Genomic DNA, 20,449 nt, shown 5'->3' with positions numbered 1-20,449 from the left:
CACCTCCCAAGCCCAGCCCTAAGCTCTGGCTGCTAACGGAGGTGATCTTGGGGCTGGGATTTGGGAAATCCCATTGAATAACTTCCTGTGCAGCGACAGCGAGGGGTCGGATGGAGCCCTTTGAGCGGGGCTGGCTCGTCTCAGGCTTTGCGAGGCTCCTGTGGGTTTCCTGCCCCGATCCCAGGGCCGTGCCGGGAGGGGCTGGGCGGTGAAACCACTGGTGCAGAGCGGGCAGAGCCGCTGCTGCGGGCTCCGAGCCTCCCCCGTGCAGCGCAGGGCCACCCCTCCGGGCTGGGACCTGCGGTGGCATCGCTCGGGGCCGGGCGATGCTGGGCACCGCTGCTGGCACGGGGAGAGCGCCAGCCTGGTGTAAAACCCGGCCGCTGTTTGTCCTGTCGTGTCACGTTCTCCAGGTGCTGCTCGACACCCGGAGGGCTCCGAAACTGCCTTTGGTGCTTTCCCTGCCCGCGGTGGGAGCCGCTCCTTCAAACCAGCTCTCAGAGCCCAGCGATCCCTGCCTCTGAGGGAGCGCTGCAGCTGCGGCTCTGTGAGAGCTCCCCAATTCTCACATTTTGGGTGTAAATGAGGCATTTCTCAAAAAGGCTGCCTGGCCTGGGCTTGCTCCTGTTCCTTCTCTCAAGGCTGGTACTCTCCTCTTCCCAAAACACCATTTCCCACTAATAACTCAGGATTTCATTTCCTCCTGCGGGCAGTGGGATGTCCCATGGCGTTCCTGCCCCTCAGCACCGTTACCCAGCAGGCACAGGCGCTGTTGTTATGCCAGAAGTAGATTTTCTTCTTGTGCCAGGAGTTTTATCTTCTGCTTTGAGATGAAATCACTGCCTAAGTCGCTCTTTGGGAGCGATCTCTGTGTTCCTCCTCTGCTGCCTCTTTCCCCCTGGCTCAGGGAGTGGGGAGGGCCTGCAGTGAGGGTCTGAGCCCGGGGAGGGAAGGTTCCTCAGGTCCCTGCCGTGCTGTGGGCTGTCCTCAGCTCAGTGTCACAGCAGCCCCTGCCCCGCTCGGTGGGCAGGGGCCGGGTTTGGATGGCACAGGCTGTCTGCAGGCACCCCAGAGGATGTTTGTCAAAGCAGCTGCCCCGGCTCCCCGGTACCCTGCCTGTGGTTTGAGAGCATCTTATCAGCCTCATCTCCTGCTCTGCGCAGAGCTCTCGCTTGACAAACACCGAGGTGAAGTTTTTCTTGAAAATCGCAGCTTTCTCCCCGCACTGTCCCCTGCCCTACAAAGGCTTCCTCCGCCTGCTCCCTCCCTCGCTCCGCGTTTCTATCTTTGGCTCCTCTGTGAGCTGGAGGGGAGGCAGTAAAATCTTGCAAGCAAACAGCTGCAACCCAAGATTTTCTTCTGTAATCTAAGAAAAACAGTTTCACTGGAGGAGCAGGTACCAGGCACATGCTGCTGCACTGCCGGGCAGGGCTCGGTGTCCCGGGGCTGGGCTCGGTGTCCCGGGGCTGGGCTCGGTGTCCCGGGGCTGGGCTCGGTGTCCCGGGGCAGGGCTCGGTGTCCCGGGGCAGGGCTCGGTGTCCCGGGGCAGGGCTCGGTGTCCCGGGGCTGGGCTCGGTGTCCCGGGGCTGGGCTCGGTGTCCCGGGGCTGAGCTCGGTGTCCCAGGGCAGGGCTCGGTGTCCCGGGGCTGGGCTCGGTGTCCCAGGGCAGGGCTCACCTTTCCCACGGGAAATGTTCCCTCAGCAGTGCCCGGGAGAGGAGGCTCGGGCTGTGGTGGGTGGCACAGCGGGAAGAGCCGCCCCAGGAGCGCGTCCTGCGGGCTGGAGCTCCAGCAGCACCGGGCTGTGTTTCATTGCTTTATTTACATTCCCCGGGCCTGGGCTGGTGCTGAGCTGGCTGTGAGTGGCTCTGGGCTCCTGCTCGCCGCCCTTCTGCTGCCAGCAGCCCGGCCGAGGCGCTGCCTCCATTCCCATCACGGGCAGCCCTTCACTAACTCTGCTCCTCCTTTGCCCTTGGTTCAGGAGATGAATGAAAATGCAGCACACCACGTGCACGGAGGACAGGATCCACCACGCGCTGGAGAGGTGTCTGCACGGGCTGGGCAGGGACGCCGCGTCCAGCAGATGGGCTGGTAGGTGACCCGTGAACCCCGGCTCCCTCTGCATCCCCCGGCCTGCCGGGTCTGTCCCAGCACTCTCTGGCTGCGAGGGAGCTGCTGCTGCTGCTGCTGAGGCTTTTCCCCTGCAGAGTCAGAGGGAGCTGCAGCCTGGCCAGTCCTCCGGGCGTTCTGCTGGGACAGGAAGGTGCTGCAGGACCCTGAGCAGGTCCTGGCAGGTCTGGCCTGTGTAGGACTCAGCAGGGCAGTGCTGCCAGCTGTCCCTGAGTGAGCAGGGGCAGGAGAAGGCTTTGCTCAGCCCAGGAGAGGTTCTGTGACATCAGCCAGCCGCCCCAAGGCAGGGCGTGCTCCTGCTGCACTGGCACACTCAGCAGGGATGCTGCTATCAGCCTGGCCCTGCCTCAGGCACCGTGCTGGCCTGAAGAGCTGTGCAGGGGTTGGGGCTGGCGTGGTGAGGGCAGAGCAGCACCACAGAAATAATTCCTGAATGTCATTTTGACCTTTCTGTCTCTGTGCCTGTGAGCTGTGATTAATTCATGGCCAAACCCTCTTGTGGATGAACGATTCCGGGGGCTGTCAGATCCTGGTTCCTTTTGGTCTGTGCAGTTCTTTCAACCCTTTCTGCTTTTCTCTTCCCCTACAAGACCAACAAAGAGATGCAGACAGGATCCCACCTGCTGTCAAATCCCAGAGAATCCCTTTGCCATCCCCCCGCCGCCGCTGGAGCCACTTCCATGCTGGAGCATCAGCTGGGGGCTGGGCTGGGCACTTCTGCCCACGGCTCCGTGTGCTGTCCTTTCGCGGGCGCTGGGCAGCGGGCACGGAGGTGTGACCCCATTCCTGCTCCTGGCAGCGTGTGGCCGCAGCAGCCCCGTGCCCAGCAGGGCTCGTGTGCCCCAGCCCACCTCATGCCACTGCCATCCATCAGACCGGACTCACAGCCCCAGCCCCGCGGCGCTGCTCCTCGGCTGGGGGGTTTAAACCCCAATTCCCTCATTTCTGCAGCTCATCAGCAAAGATTGGGTGGGCAGGGCTGGGGTTGGAGCTGGGGCTGAGCTGGGTCCCCGTGAGCCCCACCCCGGTGATTCCCAGGCCCCTCTCGTGGCTCTCCTGGGCTTTGCAGAAGGAGCTGACCTTCCTGGGAGGATTTCAGGAGCTTTGCACCTCAAACATCTCCCAGTTGTCATCCCAGGAACCCGCAGCGTGCCCTGGCTGGGTGTGGGTGCCCGTGCTGTGCCCCAGCCCCGTGCTGCTGCTGGGGACCCCCAGGACCCCCCGTGCCCTCCCGAGGGGCTGCCCCCCTGTCCCTGCAGCTCCCAGGAGCTGCTGTCCCCACCCCGGCCGGCTGGTCACCGCAGGAGGGTTCAGGGAGAGCAGAGCTGTCCCCTGCTGCCTTTCAGAGATGTTGTCACATCCTTCCCCGAGCTACAAATGACGATTTCATGATTGCTGTCCTGGCCAGGCTCTTGTTTGTGGCAGGGCTGATGCTCACAAGTCAGTGAATCCTTTCATCTTGCTCTTGGCTGGGCTGGAACCTTCGCCTTCCTCATTTTTCACTTCTATTTCCCAATTTCTCTGCTTTCCCCTTTTTACCCTTTCCAAACACCAAAATAGCACGCACCACGTCACAGCTTTTTGGGCTGAGATCTTGCTGAATTTTGTAAACCATGTAAAGCTTTATTTTTCTGTGCTAACTTTCACACAAGGTTGCTTGGTAGAGGGTGAGTAATGGTTTCCAACACATTGCCCCCCCTGAGTAAGGGATGAGGAGCTGAGGGCTGTGAACTCAGCAAGGAGGAGTTGGGAGGTTTGGCCACCCAGATTTGCAGCCTGGATGAGTCTGTGCTAGGTGTAAATACAAGATCTTCCTGTTGAACTTATTGGAGAAACCAAATGAAAATGAATTGTCTGTGACTCATAAAAATCCCCATTAGAAAAGTGCTTGTGAGGAAAACCTTTTCCTTGCGGGGGAACTTCTTCAGGGCTGGCTTTGTGCTGCAGGAGAGAGACCACGGTCTAATTAGAGTGTGAAAAACAATGTTTTATTGCTTGCTGGTGAGCAGAAAAAGGAGATTTTGGTGAGGGGGAGCCCTGGGCTTGGCTCTGGTGGTGCGGGCAGGTTTTACCCTTTGAGCTGATGTCTGCAGGCTCCTGCTGGGTTTTGCTGTGGCAGTCTCTGCCCAGGCTGGGTGGCAGTGCCAGGGGTGCCCTGTGCTGGACACCCACGTCCACCTTCGTGTCTCAGCAGCTGCGGGCTGGCTCGCTGTGCTCCCCAGGGCTGCTGTGGCTGCTGGCAGGGCTGTGCTTCCCTGGGCACCTCCCTGGGCCAGCTGCCCGAGCCGGCCCTTCCCGGGCAGTGCCAGGAGAAATCGCCTCCCTCTGCCGAGGAGCTGCTGGCAACGGCCCTGGGGCAGGAGGAAATGGAGCCTGGAGCTTCCCATCCCCGGAGCCTCCTGCTGTCCACCCCCTGAGCCTCCTGCTTCCCACCCTGGAGCCTCCTGCTGTCCACCCTGCTCTGGGTGTCGCCTCTGACGGCACCAGGGCCGTGCCCAGCGCCGTGGGCACTGCTGCTGCCTTCTGCTCTGGTGCTTCTGCATTTCTGAAGTGCCCACTTGGAGGGGAAATGCCACCCCTGAGGCCAGGAAGGAGCTGCTCTGGGAGGCGGAGGAGGAAGAGGGCATCTTGGGGCACTTCTCAGAAAAGCAATGGCAAAGCCTCATCCTTCCGCGGCCGCCCACGGCGCTGCCGGGTGCCGTGCCCGCTGCTGGCACCGCTGGCACTGCTGGGGATGGGAGCCGAGCCCGGCTCTGAGCCCGGATCCCGGAGCAGCCCTGCCCGGCCGCCCTGCCCACTCCTGGGGCTCTGCAGGGGCTTTCCCTCCCAAAGGAGTTTTCCTTCGGGCACTGCCGTGCTGGGTTTGGTCGAGTCACACTCTGTGGGGTGCTGGATAAGCCCAGCTTAGTCCTGCCTATGCCCCAGCCCCAGCTGGGGACAGCCTGGGCTGCTGGGAGTGACCCCGTGGGGCCAGGAGTGACCATGGGGCCAGGAGTGATCCTGTGGGGCCAGAAGTGACTGTGGCTCTGGGAGTAACCCCGTGGGGCCAGGAGTGACCATGGGGTCAGGAGTGTCCGTGGCTCTGGGAGTGGCCATGGTGCCCTGAGTGGCCGTGGTGCCCTGAGTGACCGTGCCTCTGTCCCCGCAGCTGGGCTGTGCCTGAACTGCTGGAGCCTGCAGGAGCTGGTGAGCCGGGACGCCGGTAACTACCTCATCCTGGTGGAGAAGATCCTGGGCAAGACCAAGGAGGTGAGCGGGGCTGCCGGGGAGCTGCGGGCCCTGGGGATGTGGGCTCAGGAGGTGCTGCTGGGGGCTGGGCGGGCTGCTGCAGACCTCTGGGGCACCAGTGCTGGGAGCCCATCCCCATTGCTGGGGCAGCCCTGCAGATCCCCAGGATGGGCTGTGAGCCCCCAAACCCTGCCTGGCACTCTGCAGATCCCCAGGATGGGCTGTGAGCCCCCAAACCCTGCCTGGCACTCTGCAGATCCCCGGGATGGGCTGTGAGCCCCCAAACTCTACCTGGCACTCTGCAGATCCCCGGGATGGGCTGTGAGCCCCCAAACTCTGCCTGGCACTCTGCAGATCCCCGGGATGGGCTGTGAGCCCCCAAACTCTGCCTGGCACTCTGCAGATCCCCCAGGATGGGCTGTGAGCCCCCAACCCCTGCCTGGCACTCTGCAGATCCCCCGGCTGCCTGCCCACAGCCTCTCCCGTGGCATTTCGGGCATCGGGAGCTGCCCCAAAGGTTTGGGTGCGGGGCCAGACCTGGGGAAGGCCGAGCAGGAGGCTCTGCCTGTCCCACGCTGCTCCTGGGGCTTTGGGGGTGTTTGGGGATGAGGGAATCTCCCGGCTGTGGTGATGGGATGGCGGGGGCTGGATTCTCCAGGGATATTTTGGGCGTTGCTCCTGGCCAGCAGCTCATGGCTGTGCCCTCGGGATGCTCCCACAGGTGCAGGAGAAGTGTGACTACGACCTGGTGACGCCCCTGGCCCTGCTCTTCTACTCGGCCGTGCTTTGTGTAAGTGCTGGGGCTGCCCACGGTGCCAGGCTCCAAAATCAGGGTGGCTTGGCTGGAACTTCCCAGCCTGCTCTCATCAGTTCATCCCAAAAAGAAAGATTCTGTGTGAATCCAGAGGGATCAGGCAACAACTGCACAAGCTGAGAGACAAAGAAAATGAGCTTTGGGGGTTTTGAAGCTATTTTTTTAAGGCTGGGCTAATCAGAAAGGGAGATGGACAATAAAAGGGAATTATTTTCTTTACCCTTTATGGCTGGGCAAAATACACGAACAACATGAATGAAAAGGAGCAGAGCCTTCCCAGGAAATACTTTTTTTATTATTATTATTCCCAGCACAATGCATCATTATCCCAAGGAAATCATTGCTGCCAGATCCTGCATGAGCACAGGCTGTGTGGAATTCATCTGTACGGCTCGAGGGGCTTAAAAAGGAATTTATGCTTAGGCTTGGCCATATGAGCCCTGCTTGGGAAGGTTGGGAAGGAGCTGCTTGGAGCTCGGGGGGGTCCTGTGGCCCTTCCCTGGGAGGAGATGGGGTGGCGCAGGGGGGGCCTCTGCTTTGCTTCCCTTCCTGCCACTCCAACCTGAGCCCTGGAGCTCCCACGCCGCACTCGGGGTCTCTGCTCCTCTCAGCTCCCATCCTTGTCCCTGCAGGCCCCTCACTTCCCACCCGGCTCTGACCTGCTCCTGAGAGCTGCCAGTGTCTACCACAGCTTCCTGACGTGGCCCGTGCCCTACTGTGACACCTCCCGGGAGCTGCTCACCTTCATCAGCAACGAGCTCAAGGCGCCAGGTGAGCGCCCCTGTCCTGCCCCTGTCCTGCCCCTGTCCTGCCCCTGTCCTGCCCCTGTCCTGCCCCTGTCCTGCCAGCATCAAATGGGGGTCTGGCAGCACCAAACCCAGCCCTGGCAGCACCAAATCCAGCCCTGCCATGAGCTCTTCCAGCACCAAACTCAGCACTGAACGCAGCTCCAAACCCAGCCCCAAACCCAGCCCTGGCAGCTCCAAACCCAGCCCTGTTCCAGCTCCAAACCCAGCTCCAAACCCAGCCCTGTTCCAGCTCCAAACCCAGCCCTGCCCTGGGGTTTGTCCCCTGCTGCTCCTGTCTCATTCCCCCCTCTCTTCCTGAGCCTGGAAGTGCAGTGTCCATCCCAGCTCATTCCCAGCCTGGGATCTCAGTGTCCATCCCACAGGGATCTCAGTGTCCATCCCAGCTCATTCCCAGCCTGAGAGCTCAGTGTCCATCCCACAGGGATCTCAGTGTCCATCCCAGCTCATTCCCAGCCTGAGAGCTCAGTGTCCATCCCACTGGGAGCTCGGTGTCCATCCCAGCTCATTCCCAGCCTGGCAGCTTGGTGTCCATCCCTAACCTCACCTTTTCCAGGGCTCGAGACCTGCCCCCTCCCGTGAGGAGGTTCCCTGTGCCCCAGCCCAAGGTGGGACCGGGCTCTGGGCAGGAGCAGGGCAGGCTGCTGGCTCTGGCGGGTCCCTCGTGCGCAGGGAGCGTGCCGGGCTCCCCAGCCGTGCCTCAGAGGCAATTAGCCACATGGCTGAGCATTTCCTGGCTGGCTTTCAGTCTGCAGGGCCTTTTCCCCAGCAGAGCACGTGCTGCTGCTCCCCCAGGCTGCCCTTTGTGTGCGGGACAGAGGGGGACAGCAGAGGGGCCGTTCATGGGCATCGGGGCGCTGCAGCCTCCGAGCTGCTCTTCCATGGAGCTTTCCCGGGGCTGAGGCACTCCCTGGGCTGCTCCTGCCAGCCCAGAGCTCCTTGTGACCAGCCCTGGCACATGCACGGGCAGCACCAGGGCTCCTCTTAATTAAGGGCTCCCTGTGGATGTCCTGTGGCTCCCAGCGGAGCTCTTCCAATTATTTCCCAAAGCCTTTTTGCCTGATCGCCCTGCCTCTGGGGCTTTTGAAGAGCTGCTATCACACAGAGCACACTGCAGCCCGTGTTTGATCCTGGGCAGGTTTGGGAGGTCTGGGAGGGGGCTGTGCCCGTGTTCCCCACCCCCCCCAAACTGGGAAGATGCTCTGGGGAGCCCTGGGGGATGGGAAACACAGGATCTCTGTCAGGGCAGAGACGGGGCTTGGGGATGGGATGAAAGGTGCTTCCACAGGAACAAAAAGATGGAAAAATCCCAACCTGTGCACTGGGAGCTCTGGACTGGCCGTGGCCACCATGGGGCTGGCTGTGTCCAGCCCCATCTCGGAGCTGCAGGGACACGGGGACATGGGGACACTTGTGGGGCTCCCCAGCTCCCTCCTGGCCGTTTCTCGCCGTGCCCTGCTCGGGGCTGTGCTTTCCACAGCTCTGCAGGCCTCGGGTGCCGGCTGGGGGTGGCTGCCCCCGTTCCTGTGCCGCCCCCAGAGCCCCAGGCCATGTGAGGGGGGCTTTGGCCCCGAAGTTTCCCCTGCCAGGGCAGAGTGGATTTCCTCCCCTGCCAGAGGTGCTGTGGGGGCTGCCTCTGCTTTGGGAATCCCTCAGGGGGGGTGTGTCCCCTGCTGCTCAGCTGCCAGGACCCTCCAGGCTGTTCCAGGCTCACCTCACGGCCCCTGCCCTGCTGGGGGGCCAAGGCCAAAGGTTTTTATTGCCGTGAGGGCAAAGATTAACGCAGAATGAGCCGCTGTCAATATTTGCCAGGAGCCCAACAGCTTTGATCTGCACCCTGGGGCTGATGCCTCTGCAGGAGGGTCAGTGTTCTGTGACCTGTGTAGGTCAGGGTGGCCCCCGTGGGTGCTGGGACCCCTCCCGTGGGTGCTGGGACCCCTCCCGTGGGTGCTGGGCTGGGGGATGCGCTCCCTGCGTGGGTAAGGGCTGGATCCTGCTGATGCCATGAGGTTTTCCTGCCCTGCTGATGGGGGTGACAAGGCTCTGCTGTTGTCCCCCACTGTCCTGGGGACAGTCCCAGGAGTCCCCAGGCTGTGGCTGCTCACAGCAGGGGGGTGGCAGTGACCTGCTGGCCCTGGGGGCTGCAGCACATGGCAGCAGCTGGCAAACATCACCCGTGGAGTTCCCACACGTGTGAGCAGCGGGGCAGAGGGAGCTGGGGCTGAGCAGATCTCCTGCCCCTTCTGGGGGGATGTGCCCTCGCTCTGGGATTTACCCTTCCCATCCTGGCTTCCCCGCTCCCGGGCTGGCCCCTCAGCAGTGGCTGTGCCTTGTCCCCACCAGAACTCTCGGTGCTGCCCAAGGGGCTCTGCCAGCTCGGGCCTGGCCTGGGGCACAGGCAGCTCCGTGGGCACAGCAGCCCCAGGGCTCTGTGCTCACTGCTCTGCTCTCTCCGCAGGAATCACCTTCCAGAGGCTGGTGAGGACAGAGCAGGGGCTGCCTGTGAGGAACTGCCAGAGCTCCACGGTGTAAGTTGGCCAGGGCACTGCTGGGGCTCCCTGTGGCATCCCCGCGGGCTGGCACCGCTGCAGCGTGTCCCGGGGGCCGGGCAGGAGGGCCGGGAAGCCGGGCTGAGCCGTGGGAGGGCTGAGGAGAGCGGCTGGGGCATTTCCAGAGGCCCGGGACGGGCTCTGAGGGCTCTGTGCCGGTGACCCTGCAGGGTGGGGAAGGCAAAGCCTCCTCCCCGGTCGCTGCCGATCTCAGCCCGCTGGAGAGCGGCTGGGACACCTCTGATCCGGGATTTTGGGAGCCAGCAGCGATCCCTCCCAGCCCCTGCAGCTCTGGGCGGGCAGACGCTGCTCCTCAGCAGGGAGGTGCTCTGGGCTCCCCCGCGTCCAGCGGGGCCAGGCGCCGGCCTGAGCGTGTCCCTGTCCCCAGGACGGTGCTGCTGCTGAGCCGCTCGGAGGTGCAGAGCGAGTTCCTGTCCATCGCCCGCAGGCTGAGCTCCAGCGAGCGCCCCCGGCGCTCCGCGCTGCTGCTGCTGCTCGAGCACCTCTACCAGGCCACCTTCGGCACCCGCTGCGACCTGGAGGGGCTGCACCAGCTGCTCAAGGTGGGCTGGGGCACTGCCCGGCCAGGGCTGGGCGTGTCCCACCCGAACAGCGCTGCCAAGCAAGGAAAAGGGTTTGGTAGCGCTTCTTGGAGCAAAAACGTTTTCCCCTTCTCGGGTCAGACCTGAGGGCTGAAGTGTTTTGTCAAGTGTGTGCAGAGGGCTCTCTCCCATTTGTCCTGTCACTCCTTTCCCATCCCAAAGCGGAGAGAGGAAGGGCCCCCACATTTGAAAATCAGCGCAAGTGTTTGACCAGAGAAACACCTGGGGGAGATGCAAAAAAAACCATGAAGAAAACCCCTGGGGTGTTTTCCAAGTAATTTTTATTTTCATGAGAAAAGTCTGGGGGACTAGAGGAGGGCGGGGCAGTGGAGTGGGGGAGTCCCCGTTAGCGGCGCTGCCCGTGTGCCGCCCCGGTGGAGGGAGACTGACCGTGTGCTGGTTTTCCTCCGCAGTCCAAGCCCCTGGAGGAGCTCTCGGAGCTCTACGCCAGCGCCGCCGAGGCGCAGGAGGCGGCGGCCGCCAGCGCCGACCCCGCGCTGGCCCGGGAGCGGCTCCAGGCCGCGCTGCGCGACATCGCCGGGGCCGCCGCCTTCCCCGGCATCGCAGGTGAGCCTCCCCCGGGCACCGCTCTCCTCCCGGGGCCTCCTGCCGGCTCGGGCAGCCGCGGGCAGAGCGCTTTTACAGAGCACGGCCCCAGGTCCTGCTTAATAACACACCTGAGCCGCGAAGGGTTTCATTTAAACAGCCACCACATCGGGGGCCGGCCCTTGAAAGCGTCAAAGCAGACACCGGGGACACCTGGTGGCTGTGGCGGTGGGAAGTGTCCCCTTGTCCCGCGGCTGAGGACAGCAGCCCCGGGGCTCGGCGTGCCCTGGGCTGCCCAGGACACGCCGGGGGTGGGTGGCACCTCCCAGGCCGGGGGAACTGGCAGGGGTGGCCCCGGGGGACCCTCAAACCAACTCTGTCCCTCCTCTCTCCCCAGGCGAGGCCCAGCCCCGCAAGCTGCACCCCTTCCCCATCCCCCCCGCTCGCTGCTACACCTACAGCTGGGACCAGGACAACTTCGGTGAGTCGGGGCTTTGCTGAGCTCTCAGCTGGGCCCCGGGGCAGCTTTGGAGAAGTCGAAGGTTCCCCTTCTGCTGAGCTGGTGCTTCCCCATTCCTGGAAGGACCTTGTCTGTTCTTGGGAGGGCTCCGTGTTCTCCCCCGCTGGCCCCGGCAAGCACGAGCAGAGCTCTGGGCCAGCCCTGACAGGGAGCCAGGGTGGGTCAGTCTGAGGCTTCAACAGCCAAAGGCTCGGCTTTGCTCCCTTTAAACCTGGATCAGACGTGAGGATGTGCTGAAAGCTGGGTGGGAAGGAAGCAAAAGCCCAGGTGGAGTTTGCCTTTGGAGAACCCAGGCAGAACCTCGAGGAGAGAAATGCAATTTTCTTTGCCAAGCTGAGCCTTTTGTGGAAAATGAAAATCATTGGGAAGGAGGTTTGCAGCTCCTTGCTTGACACCGGGAGGGAGGAGAGCTCTGGCCATGGGGAGTGGCAGTGGTGCCGGGGGTCACCGCGTTTGCAGTGGTGCCGGGGGTCACCGTGTTTGCAGTGGTGCCGGGGGTCACCGCGTTTGCAGTGGTGTTGGGGGTCACCGCGTTTGCAGTGGTGTTGGGGGTCACTGTGTTTGCAGTGGTGTTGGGGGTCACTGTGTTTGCAGTGGTGCCGGGGGTCACCGTGTTTGCAGTGGCTCTGCTGGAGCCCGGGACAGACACCTCCTCCCTCTGGTTGCTTTCAGACATCCTCAACGACGTCCTCAGCAAGGAGTGCAGCACTGCTGAGCCCCTGGCCTCGGAGAACGAGGAGGAGGAGGAGGAGGAGGAGGAGGATGTGGAGGCGGACGGCGGCTCCCCCGAGCAGGACTCGCTGCTGGCCCCGCTCTCTGCCATCTCCAGTGACTCCGTGTGCTCCGCGCTGTCCGAGGAGGGCTCCGGGCCCTCGCAGCTCTCCCTGCTGGCCTCCTCCAAGGAGTCCATCTCGGAGCTGACGGCGGTCTCCAGGAAGTCCCTGAAGTCCTTCGTGTCCAGCCTGAAGGACTGCATGGACAGCGGCTACGCCGAGGACAGCGACGAGAGCCCGCTGGACGCGGCGGGCCGGCCGGACGGGCCGGCCAAGCGGCGGCAGTCGCTGTCGGACCGGCTGTACCGGCTGCTGCGGAGCACGGGCCGGCAGCTGGGCCGGCACCGGGACCGGCCCCGGGCCCGGCCCGGGCCGCGCTCGCCGCCGCTGCGGCGCGCCGAGAGCCTGTGCGCGCCCCCGGCGCCGCCGCGCGTGCCCGCGCGCTCCCGCCGCGCGCTCTCGCTGCCGCAGCACGGCGCGGGCCCGCGCGGCGCCCCGGGGCCGCCCCGGCGGCCGCTCCCCGGCGGGGCGGCGGCGGGCACGCTGCGCGTGGTGGTGTTCGGCTCGGACCGCATCCCCGGCAAGCTGGCCCGCGCCTACAGCCGCCTCAGGTGAGCCTGCTGCCGGGGCCGGGGGCCGGCGCGGCCCGGCGCGGCCCGGCTCAGCCCCTCTGCGCCTCCCCAGGCTGCAGGAGAGCTCCTGCCCCTCGCTGACGCGCCGCTTCAGGCTGCAGTTCTTCTACGTGCCCGTGAAGAGGAGCGGCGCGGCCCCCAGCGCCCCGCAGAGCCGGCAGCATCCCCCCGCGCCGTCCCCCGGGGAGCCCCCGGCCCGGCCGCAGGTGGGTGCGCGCTCCCCGGGGCTCGGCGGGCCGGGGGAGCCTCGGGGTGACCCCGGTGCCCGCCCTCAGGAGCCCTCCCCGGCGGGGATGGAGAGCAGCACCAACGACATCTCGCGCTACATCGGCCTGCTGGACCCCTGGTACGAGCGCAACGTGCTGGGGCTGCTGAACCTGCCCATGGGCGTCCTGTGCCAGGTGCGTGCGTGCCAGGGCCAGGGCGGGCTGGGCCCCTTCCCCAGGGAGCTGTCCGGAGAGCCTCCTGCCGTGCCACGCGGACACGGCATGCAGCCGGGGCTCCTGGTGGTCCGCGGGAGGTTCCCGTGCCCAGCGGGGTGGGCAGTTGTGGCTGGAGGTGCCACCTCCCCCATCACCTTTCTGACCCCTTCTGCCGCCCCAGTGTGCCAAGGCCGAGGCTGAGCCCCAGGAGGACTCCCGGGAGCAGCTGCCCATCCTGGCGGACATGATCCTCTACTACTGCCGCTTCGCCACGCGCCCCGTGCTGCTGCAGCTCTACCACACCGAGGTGGGCAGAGGGAAGCGAGGGCTGGCTCTGCCTGTGCCACCGGCTAGCAGCCCCGCGGGTGTGGCACGGCCACCACGCGCTGCCGAGGGGCAGCTCGGTCCCCTCGGGTCCCCTGGGTGTCCCTGGTGCCCTGGCTGGTGCTCCTGGCTCAGGACTGAGAGCAGCTCCTGCCCTGACCACGAAGTCCCACGAGCAGTTTTCCACCCCAGTGCCTTTGCCATGCACAAAGCAGTGCCTGGCAGCGCTGCCAGTTTTTCCACGCTGCTGGAATCTCTCCCGAGCTCTGCTTCCCAGAGAAGCCCCTCCATGAGGCGACTTTTCCTCACCCTGCTGTGGTGGGGACGGCTGAATTTGGGGCTGCAGTCCTGCCTTGGGGCTCTGGCTGGGGACCAGCTGCAGCAGGGCTTGCTGAGCAGAGCCACGCAGGATTTGTGCTCCCAAAGCAACTCCCAACCCTGCTGTTGGCCCCCTGTGGGTTTTTCCCAGTGGAGTTTTAAGCGAGAACAAGGGGGTTGGGTTGTTTGGGGATCTGTTCTGAAGTCTGAAGTCCAGCTCGAGGCAGGCACCACCCCAAGCAGCTGCTGAAAGGTGCTTTGAGAGCGTGGAAGGATTTCCCCCAGCTGACCTGTTTCCTAAGGACTGAGAGGGGTGGAGGCTGCCTGGCCGGGCTATTCCCTCACCCCCGCGTGTCCCTCTTGTCCCGCCGGCAGCTCACCTTCATCGGGGGGGAGAAGAGGACCGAGGTCTTCATCCACTCCCTGGAGCTGGGGCACTCGGCAGCCACGAGGGCCATCAAAGCCTCAGGTCTGTGGCTGCTCCTGCAGCCCCGCCTGCCCTGGGGGTCTGAAACCAGGGTGGGAAGGGAAGGGAAGGGAAGGGAAGGGAAGGGAAGGGAAGGGAAGGGAAGGGGCGCCTGGGCTGCAGGAGGTGTCTGAGGCAGGATCCAGACAGCTCTGCTCTGCTTTGGGAGAGAAACATCCCAGTCTTGGGTCCCCTCCAGGAGCAAAACCTTGGCAATGCCTGATTGTTTGTGCTGCTCGGAACTCTAGAATGGATTTACAATAAAACACCTCCAAGCCCGTTTCCTTCCTCTCCTCAGCACCTGCCAAACGCAGCTCTTGATCTTTCCTTGTTACTGCTTGCTCTTTGTGCTTTGCCCAAAGTGTCATTGCCAAAATCCCTCTTGCCATCTCCTTGTTTGGCTGGGCAAAGCCAGGTTTGCGCGTGTGCTTGGAGCCTTCTGCGTGGCGTTTTTTGTACTTTGGTGTTCTATTTATAACGCTAGGGATATTAAGAGAGGAGGCAGCGGCGGGGACGTGTGGCTGCAGTTCCTCCGGCTCCCAGCCCGGGATGCTCTGGAGAAGCGCGGCTCACACGGACCTCTCATGGCCAGCCCCAAAACTGCGCCTGACTGTTCCCCATGGCTTTAGCCAGCGGCTCTGCTGGGAGCTCCACTTGTCCTTCGGAGCAGAGCCCATAAAATTCCCCCTCCCTGCTCCCCCAAAGCCAGGCTTGGACAAAGAGCTCTTCCCCCAACCTATGAAACCTCCAGTGCTGAATCCAACCTTTCCCCTTGGCTTGTCTGGCACCACTTCACAGCTGCAAAAAATTATCTGGGAGGAAAAAGCAGTTAGAAAATGTCAGGCCCGGTGTGTCAGGGCTAGTGTAGGGTGGGCAGAAACCTGTCTGAACCAAGAGCAGCTGTCTGTGGCCTTTGCTGCTCTGTTTTCCCTGACTCTGACCCTCTGCACCGGCTCAGCCAGAGCCACTGTCAGTTCTGCAGAGTGGTTTTGTGCTGTAATTAATCTCTGTATTCTTTATTTTCTGCAGCTTTTAAGCCACCTTTTCTTTTTTTTTTTTTTCCTTTTTGCCCCACAGATGTGTTCAGCAAGCCCTTTTCCCCTTTCTGCAGCCCTGGGTGTGCTGCTGTGCCAGCAGCAGGGAGGGCTGGGGATGAGAAATGTGATGTTTGCTCCTTGTTTCCTGCAGGTCCAGGCAGCAAGAGGCTGGGAATTGATGGAGACAGGGAAGCAATCCCACTGACACTACAGATCGCATACAGCAAGGTCTGTGCTGGCACTGCTGGGGCACCTCCAGAGCGGGGGACAGCTCTGGGACACTCATGGCAAGCACCGGGAGGGGCTGGAGCATGTCCAGGGGAGGGAACGGAGCTGGGGAAGGGCAAGAGCTCCAGGAGGGGCTGAGGGAACTTGGAAAGGAGCTCAGGGGGCCCTTGTGGCTCTGCACAGTTCCTGCCAGGAGGGGACAGCCGGGGGGTCGGGCTCTGCTCCAGGAACAGGGACAGGAGGAGAGGGAATGGCCTCGAGCTACACCACAGGAAGTTTAATGGGATATTAGAGAATATTTCTTCACTGAAAGGGTTTTCCAGCCCTGGCACAGCTGCGCAGGGCCGTGGTGGAGTCAGCGTCCCTGGGGATGTTTAAAAGATATGGGGTGGGTGCTTGAGGACTTGGCAGGGTTACATTTAGGGCTGCACTTGACCTGGAAGGCCTTTTCCAAGCCGTGTGCTTCTCTCTGGCTGCTCGCTGCAGACGGCTGCCAGCGGCAGGAGCCACTGGAGCGACGTGGAGAAGGTCTGCACGTCCGTCAGGCTCAGCAAGGCCTGCAGGAGGCACGAGGAGCTCGGTGGGTACGGGGCTGTGCCCAGGGCAGCGTGGGGGGCACTGGAAAGTGAGCGAGGTGAGAATGCAGGAGACGTGTGGGGTCTCCTGATGTTCCCCCAGCTGGGCTGTAGTCCTTGGGTGTGTGCCAATCCTCAGCACCACAGCAGGGACAAAGGACATTCCTGTCCCACTGTCCCAAAGCTTCCAGCTGGGAAAACACCCACTAGGATGATGCTGTTGAGGCAGGACAGGAGCGAAAAGACTCTGACTCCAAAGGCTGCTGAGAGTAAAACTCTGATTTATTCAAAATACACCGCTCTTTATACAGAGCTTCATGCAGACCAACTCCATTGGTCCTGAAGTGAAAACAACCACACCATTGGTGCAGAGTGCTTGACACACAGTGATAGAACTTAACTATAAACAGTGTGAAAACAAGAGAGATAAAGAATTATATACATTATTTTCCAACAGATTCCCAGGCTTCTGCCTGGCTAGAAACTCTCGTTTCTCTCTGACTGAATCTGAGACCCACACTAGGGCTGGGCTGGACGGCTCGAGCCAGGATGCTCACTGGGCAGTGCTGCCTTCCAGAGTCACACTTGCTTAGCAGGGGGGCAGAGCAGGTGAAGCTCCTGAGGTGAGGCAGGGCCGAGGTGCTGGTCCTGCACTCACGGCAGCCTCCCTCACCCGCTGATGCCCCTCCCCATCCACGGAGCCATGCAGGCAGCCCTGGGAGAACAGCATCAGGAGTGGGTTTCTCGCCCCCTCTGGGTGTTGGGGTGGATATTCCTGCCCTAGTTCAGGGTTTGCATCAGGAGTGGGTTTCTCACCCCCTCTGGGTGTTGGGGTGGATGTTCCTGCTCTAGTTCAGGGTTGGCATCAGGGTGCCCTCAGCTCCTCTCTGGAGAGAAAGCTCTCCGTGGATCCCCGTCCTTCCCAGAGGAATGCGGTGCCCTTGGCCCCGGCTCAGTTTGACCAGAGGATGTCAGTGTGATTCCAGCAGAGGAGGCTGCAGCGGGCTCGGCAGAGCGATGGTTCTGCTGCTCTCTGCAGCCCAGTGTGGTTAAATGTTCCCTCCCGCTGTGCTTGGAAGGCAGCTGAGTTACAGGACACCCAGCAGCAGGGGAGGAAAGCCGGGGCTGCTGCAGTGCGTCCCCCAGCAGTGGGGTCCTGCTGGAGCTCCACTCTGGGGGTTTTGGGAGGCGCAGGGACCACCTGGGCTCCCAGCAGAGCCCCGGGCCATGGCAGCTCCCTTCTCTTGCAGCCTCGAAGACAGAATGTCTGAACCTAACCGTGACCGAGGTGGTCAAGAGGCAGAACTCCAAATCCAAGAAAAGTTTCAATCAGGTGACTCCAGCCCTGTGGCTTTTACATCCGGGGAGATGAGGTCGGCCTGGCCCAGCTGGGAGGGGAGCAGGGCTGGAGGGAGCAGCTCCCTGGGCCATCCCGTTGCCGCTCCCTCACCGCAGCCTGTCCTCCCAGCAGATCAGCGTGTCCCAGATCAAAGTGGACAAGGTCCAGATCATCGGGGTCCAGTCCTCCTTCGCCGTGTGCCTGGACCAGGACGAGCAGAAGATCCTGCAGAGCGTGACCAGGTGGGAACTGCGGCCAGAGCTGCTGGGATGGGGCAGCCAGACCCACCCATCCGAGCCCCAGGCTCTGAGCTCAGCCTGGATGGATGCTCCTGCTCAGATCCCAGCAGCCCCATTCCCATTCCTGCTGGGCTCTCAGCCCCATTCCCATTCCCGCTGGGCTCTCAGCCCATTCCCATTCCTGCTGTGCTCTCAGCCCCATTCCTGTTCCTGCTGGGCTCAGCCTCATTCCCATTCCTGCTGGGCTCTCAGCCCCATTTCCTCTGCCCCTGAGGATTCTCAGCCCCATTCCTATTCCCACTGGGCTCTCAGCCCCATTCCCGCTAGGCTCTCAGCCCGTTCCCTTTGCCCCTGAGGGCTCTCAGCCCACGCCTCTCTCAGAAGTGGTTTCCTGCTGTTCCCCTGCAGGTGTGAGATCTCCGTGTGCTACAAGCCCAGGGACTGTGACCCCCTGGCACCGAGGGGTTCCCCTGTGGCTCCCCAGGACCCCTCCGAGTTCCACTCCCTGCTGTGTTTGCCCATTGCCACCTTCAGCGGGGCCCTGCCCTAGAGGAGCCGTGTCCCCCAGCCCCGGCTCAGGAGAAGGACCAGGACCCCAGCCCTGCCTGTGCAGGAGCTCCTGAGGCCTGGAGAGTCGCTGTGGTGCCGCCGTGGGGCTGAGCTGCCCCTGCCCCAGGCTCGGCCCCTCCTCGGGAGCGGGGTCGGTGCTCCGGGGTCTGGGGGTCCCTCAGCGAGGGGAGACCGGGCACCTCCTGGGGATGGTAGCCGGTGGGAGGGCAGGGCAAGGACGGGATATTCCCTGCCAGGAAACGGTGCACGTGGGGTGTGGGAAAGGGGGAGCTCATGGGGATATTTGGGAAGAGGAATGTCCGAGCCTCAGCGCTGTCAGGTGTCTGTCAGCGCGTGGCAATTGCAGATCCCGTTGTGCTGGTGAAACACCAGCCCGTGTCCTGGGGGAATTTCACCTGGGGCAGGTCGAGGATGCTCGGGACAGTTTTTTGGGATGGGGACGGGTTTCTCCAGGTTTCCCTTCCCTCCTGGAGGCTGGGTGCCCTGCAGGGAAGCGGAGAGCAGGCTGCAGCACGGGCTGGCTGTGCCCCAGGAGCTGAGTGCACAGGCCACCCCAGGGCAAGGACGGGCTGGTGGATCCCTGTGTTTCCTGTGCACCCGGGAGAGGAATTCCCAATTCCTGCAGGATTCCAGCACGGAGCTGTGCTCCCAGTCCGGCTCCTGCTCCCAGCACGGTGTGCCAGAGCCAGCCCAGGGCCGAGCCCTCAGCAGCTGCTGGAAATCCATCAGGAGCTGTGCAGGACTCCCAGCGGGGAGGGCGGTGCTGGGGAAAGCACCGGGATTGCCTCAGGGCCACCTGCTGAGTGACATTTGCTGGAGAGGGACCCAACTCCAGCCCCACTGAGAGACACCTGCAGTGACAGCAGGATCTGAGATCTCCCCCCGCAAACATTCCAACCTCTTCCCCCTCTGCGAGGCTGTAGGTACGGAAAGGTGCAATATTTGAGGATATTTAGGGGTAATCTGACCCTATGAGCAAAGAGACAGGACTGGAAAAGCCTGGGGCTGTTTCTGGGTGGATTTTGGGGACTGCAGTGGTGCTGACAGCACAGGAGCTCACTGGCTGCTGCAGGCTCGAAGGAGCTTGAGCCCAGTGTTCTGTGCCCCCTGGATGGGTCTGGAAGGGACCCCTGGCCCTGCCGGGGCTGCAGGGCTCAGCCACAGCGGGGTCAGTCCCGGGGTCCTTGATCCTGCAGGAAGCAGGGCTGGAGAGCTCCTGGCGCTGTCCCCAAGCCTGGTGGCACGGCAGCGGCGTCACTTGAGGTCCAGCCTGCCAGGGAAGGCACCAGAGCTCCTGGGGGTGCAGGTGGCTCAGCAGAGGGGCCAGGATTGTCTGCTGATCCCCCCATCCCTGCTGGAAGTGCAGGGGGTCCCTCCTGTGCCCCTGGCTCTGCTCCCAGCTCTGCTGCCTGCTGGGCACGTTCTGTCCCCGCTGTGCCACTGTGGGCACAGCTTGGCCTGGGCCAGGGCTGGGCACCGAGGTGCCCAGGGTGCTCCCCAGCAGCTCCGGCTGCAGCTCCTGCCAGGGCCCAAGATGAGGGAGCCCCAGATGTGCCCCGCTCCTTCCCCCGCCTGACTCCGCCGGCCCAGGCTGAGGGGTGAAACCCCCCTTGGGCCCGGGCAGAGCCAGGTCCCTGCCCAGAGCACAGCCAGGCTGGCCTCCCAAGGAGCCACCTCGCTCACGGGGGCTCCAGGAGTGCCCAGCTTCTCCGGGTGCACAGAGCAGTGGGACCTGGCTCTGCCTGCACAGGGACCTGGCACTGCCCGGCCCTGCCAGGCTGTCCCTCCTCAGGGGTGCCTGGCACTCCTCTCTGTGGCTGCTTCAAGCCCAGCAGGCTCAGGGGATCAGAATCGGGGTGCAGGGGCTCTTTGCAGGGACTTTGAGGAGGTTTTTTCTCTCTGACCTTCCTCCCCCCGGCTCTGTGCTGGGCTCTCTCAGCGGGGCTGCAATTTGGCAGGGCTGTTCTTGGTCAGGGTTTAAAGCAGCACCTTGTCCTGCCAAACGCTGCTCTTCAGGATCCTGGGGTCTGTGCCAAGCTCATGCCAGGACAGAAACCCCTCAGGGTTCAGCTGGCCCTGCAGCAATCCTGGGAGGAGAATTTCCATCCCATAGAGAAAGCCAGGCACAAACTCCAGGGACTCGTAATCCTGGTGAAGGTTCTGACCTCTGATGTTTTCTGGAAATGAGAGAATTCCAGGGTTCTTTGGGGTGGTTTTTGTACATTTGTGTAGCCTTTGCAAATCTGTGTAAAGTCTGTTCTGATCTGTAAAATACTGTGCAGAGAACTTTTAAAGTAATTGTAAAATATTAAAAGTTGATTTATTTCCAGTA

At 62.9% G+C, this 20,449-nt stretch overlaps 1 protein-coding gene across 9 annotated transcripts in view; it reads left to right on the top strand.

Moving 5' to 3' along the window:
• Window positions 1-20,449, top strand: part of PIK3R5 (phosphoinositide-3-kinase regulatory subunit 5) — a 36,734-nt gene extending 16,285 nt beyond the window's left edge. For 2 of the 9 annotated variants that reach the window (XM_085556889.1, XM_085556891.1), the window contains exons 2-19: window positions 1,981-2,090; window positions 5,278-5,378; window positions 6,079-6,147; window positions 6,804-6,942; window positions 9,436-9,505; window positions 9,915-10,089; window positions 10,542-10,695; window positions 11,072-11,155; window positions 11,867-12,578; window positions 12,652-12,805; window positions 12,875-13,000; window positions 13,203-13,328; window positions 14,039-14,132; window positions 15,318-15,394; window positions 15,881-16,028; window positions 17,220-17,302; window positions 17,438-17,550; window positions 17,956-20,449. In XM_085556889.1, coding sequence (XP_085413015.1) covers window positions 1,988-2,090; window positions 5,278-5,378; window positions 6,079-6,147; window positions 6,804-6,942; window positions 9,436-9,505; window positions 9,915-10,089; window positions 10,542-10,695; window positions 11,072-11,155; window positions 11,867-12,578; window positions 12,652-12,805; window positions 12,875-13,000; window positions 13,203-13,328; window positions 14,039-14,132; window positions 15,318-15,394; window positions 15,881-16,028; window positions 17,220-17,302; window positions 17,438-17,550; window positions 17,956-18,097 — 2,670 coding nt within the window. In that variant the 5' untranslated portion in view covers window positions 1,981-1,987 and the 3' untranslated portion in view covers window positions 18,098-20,449. Of the gene's footprint in view, window positions 1-499; window positions 1,188-1,980; window positions 2,091-5,277; window positions 5,379-6,078; window positions 6,148-6,803; window positions 6,943-9,435; window positions 9,506-9,914; window positions 10,090-10,541; window positions 10,696-11,071; window positions 11,156-11,866; window positions 12,579-12,651; window positions 12,806-12,874; window positions 13,001-13,202; window positions 13,329-14,038; window positions 14,133-15,317; window positions 15,395-15,880; window positions 16,029-17,219; window positions 17,303-17,437; window positions 17,551-17,955 lie in introns of those variants that run through there. The other 7 variants (XM_085556890.1, XM_085556894.1, XM_085556893.1 and 4 more) reach the window with 7 other exon arrangements.

This window comes from Lonchura striata, chromosome 18, assembly GCF_050655825.1.
Source record: "Lonchura striata isolate lonStrDom1 chromosome 18, ASM5065582v1, whole genome shotgun sequence".
Lineage (NCBI taxonomy): Eukaryota > Metazoa > Chordata > Aves > Passeriformes > Estrildidae > Lonchura > Lonchura striata.
Note: the sequence above shows the minus strand (reverse complement) of the source record. Positions and strands in the feature narration are given on the sequence as shown.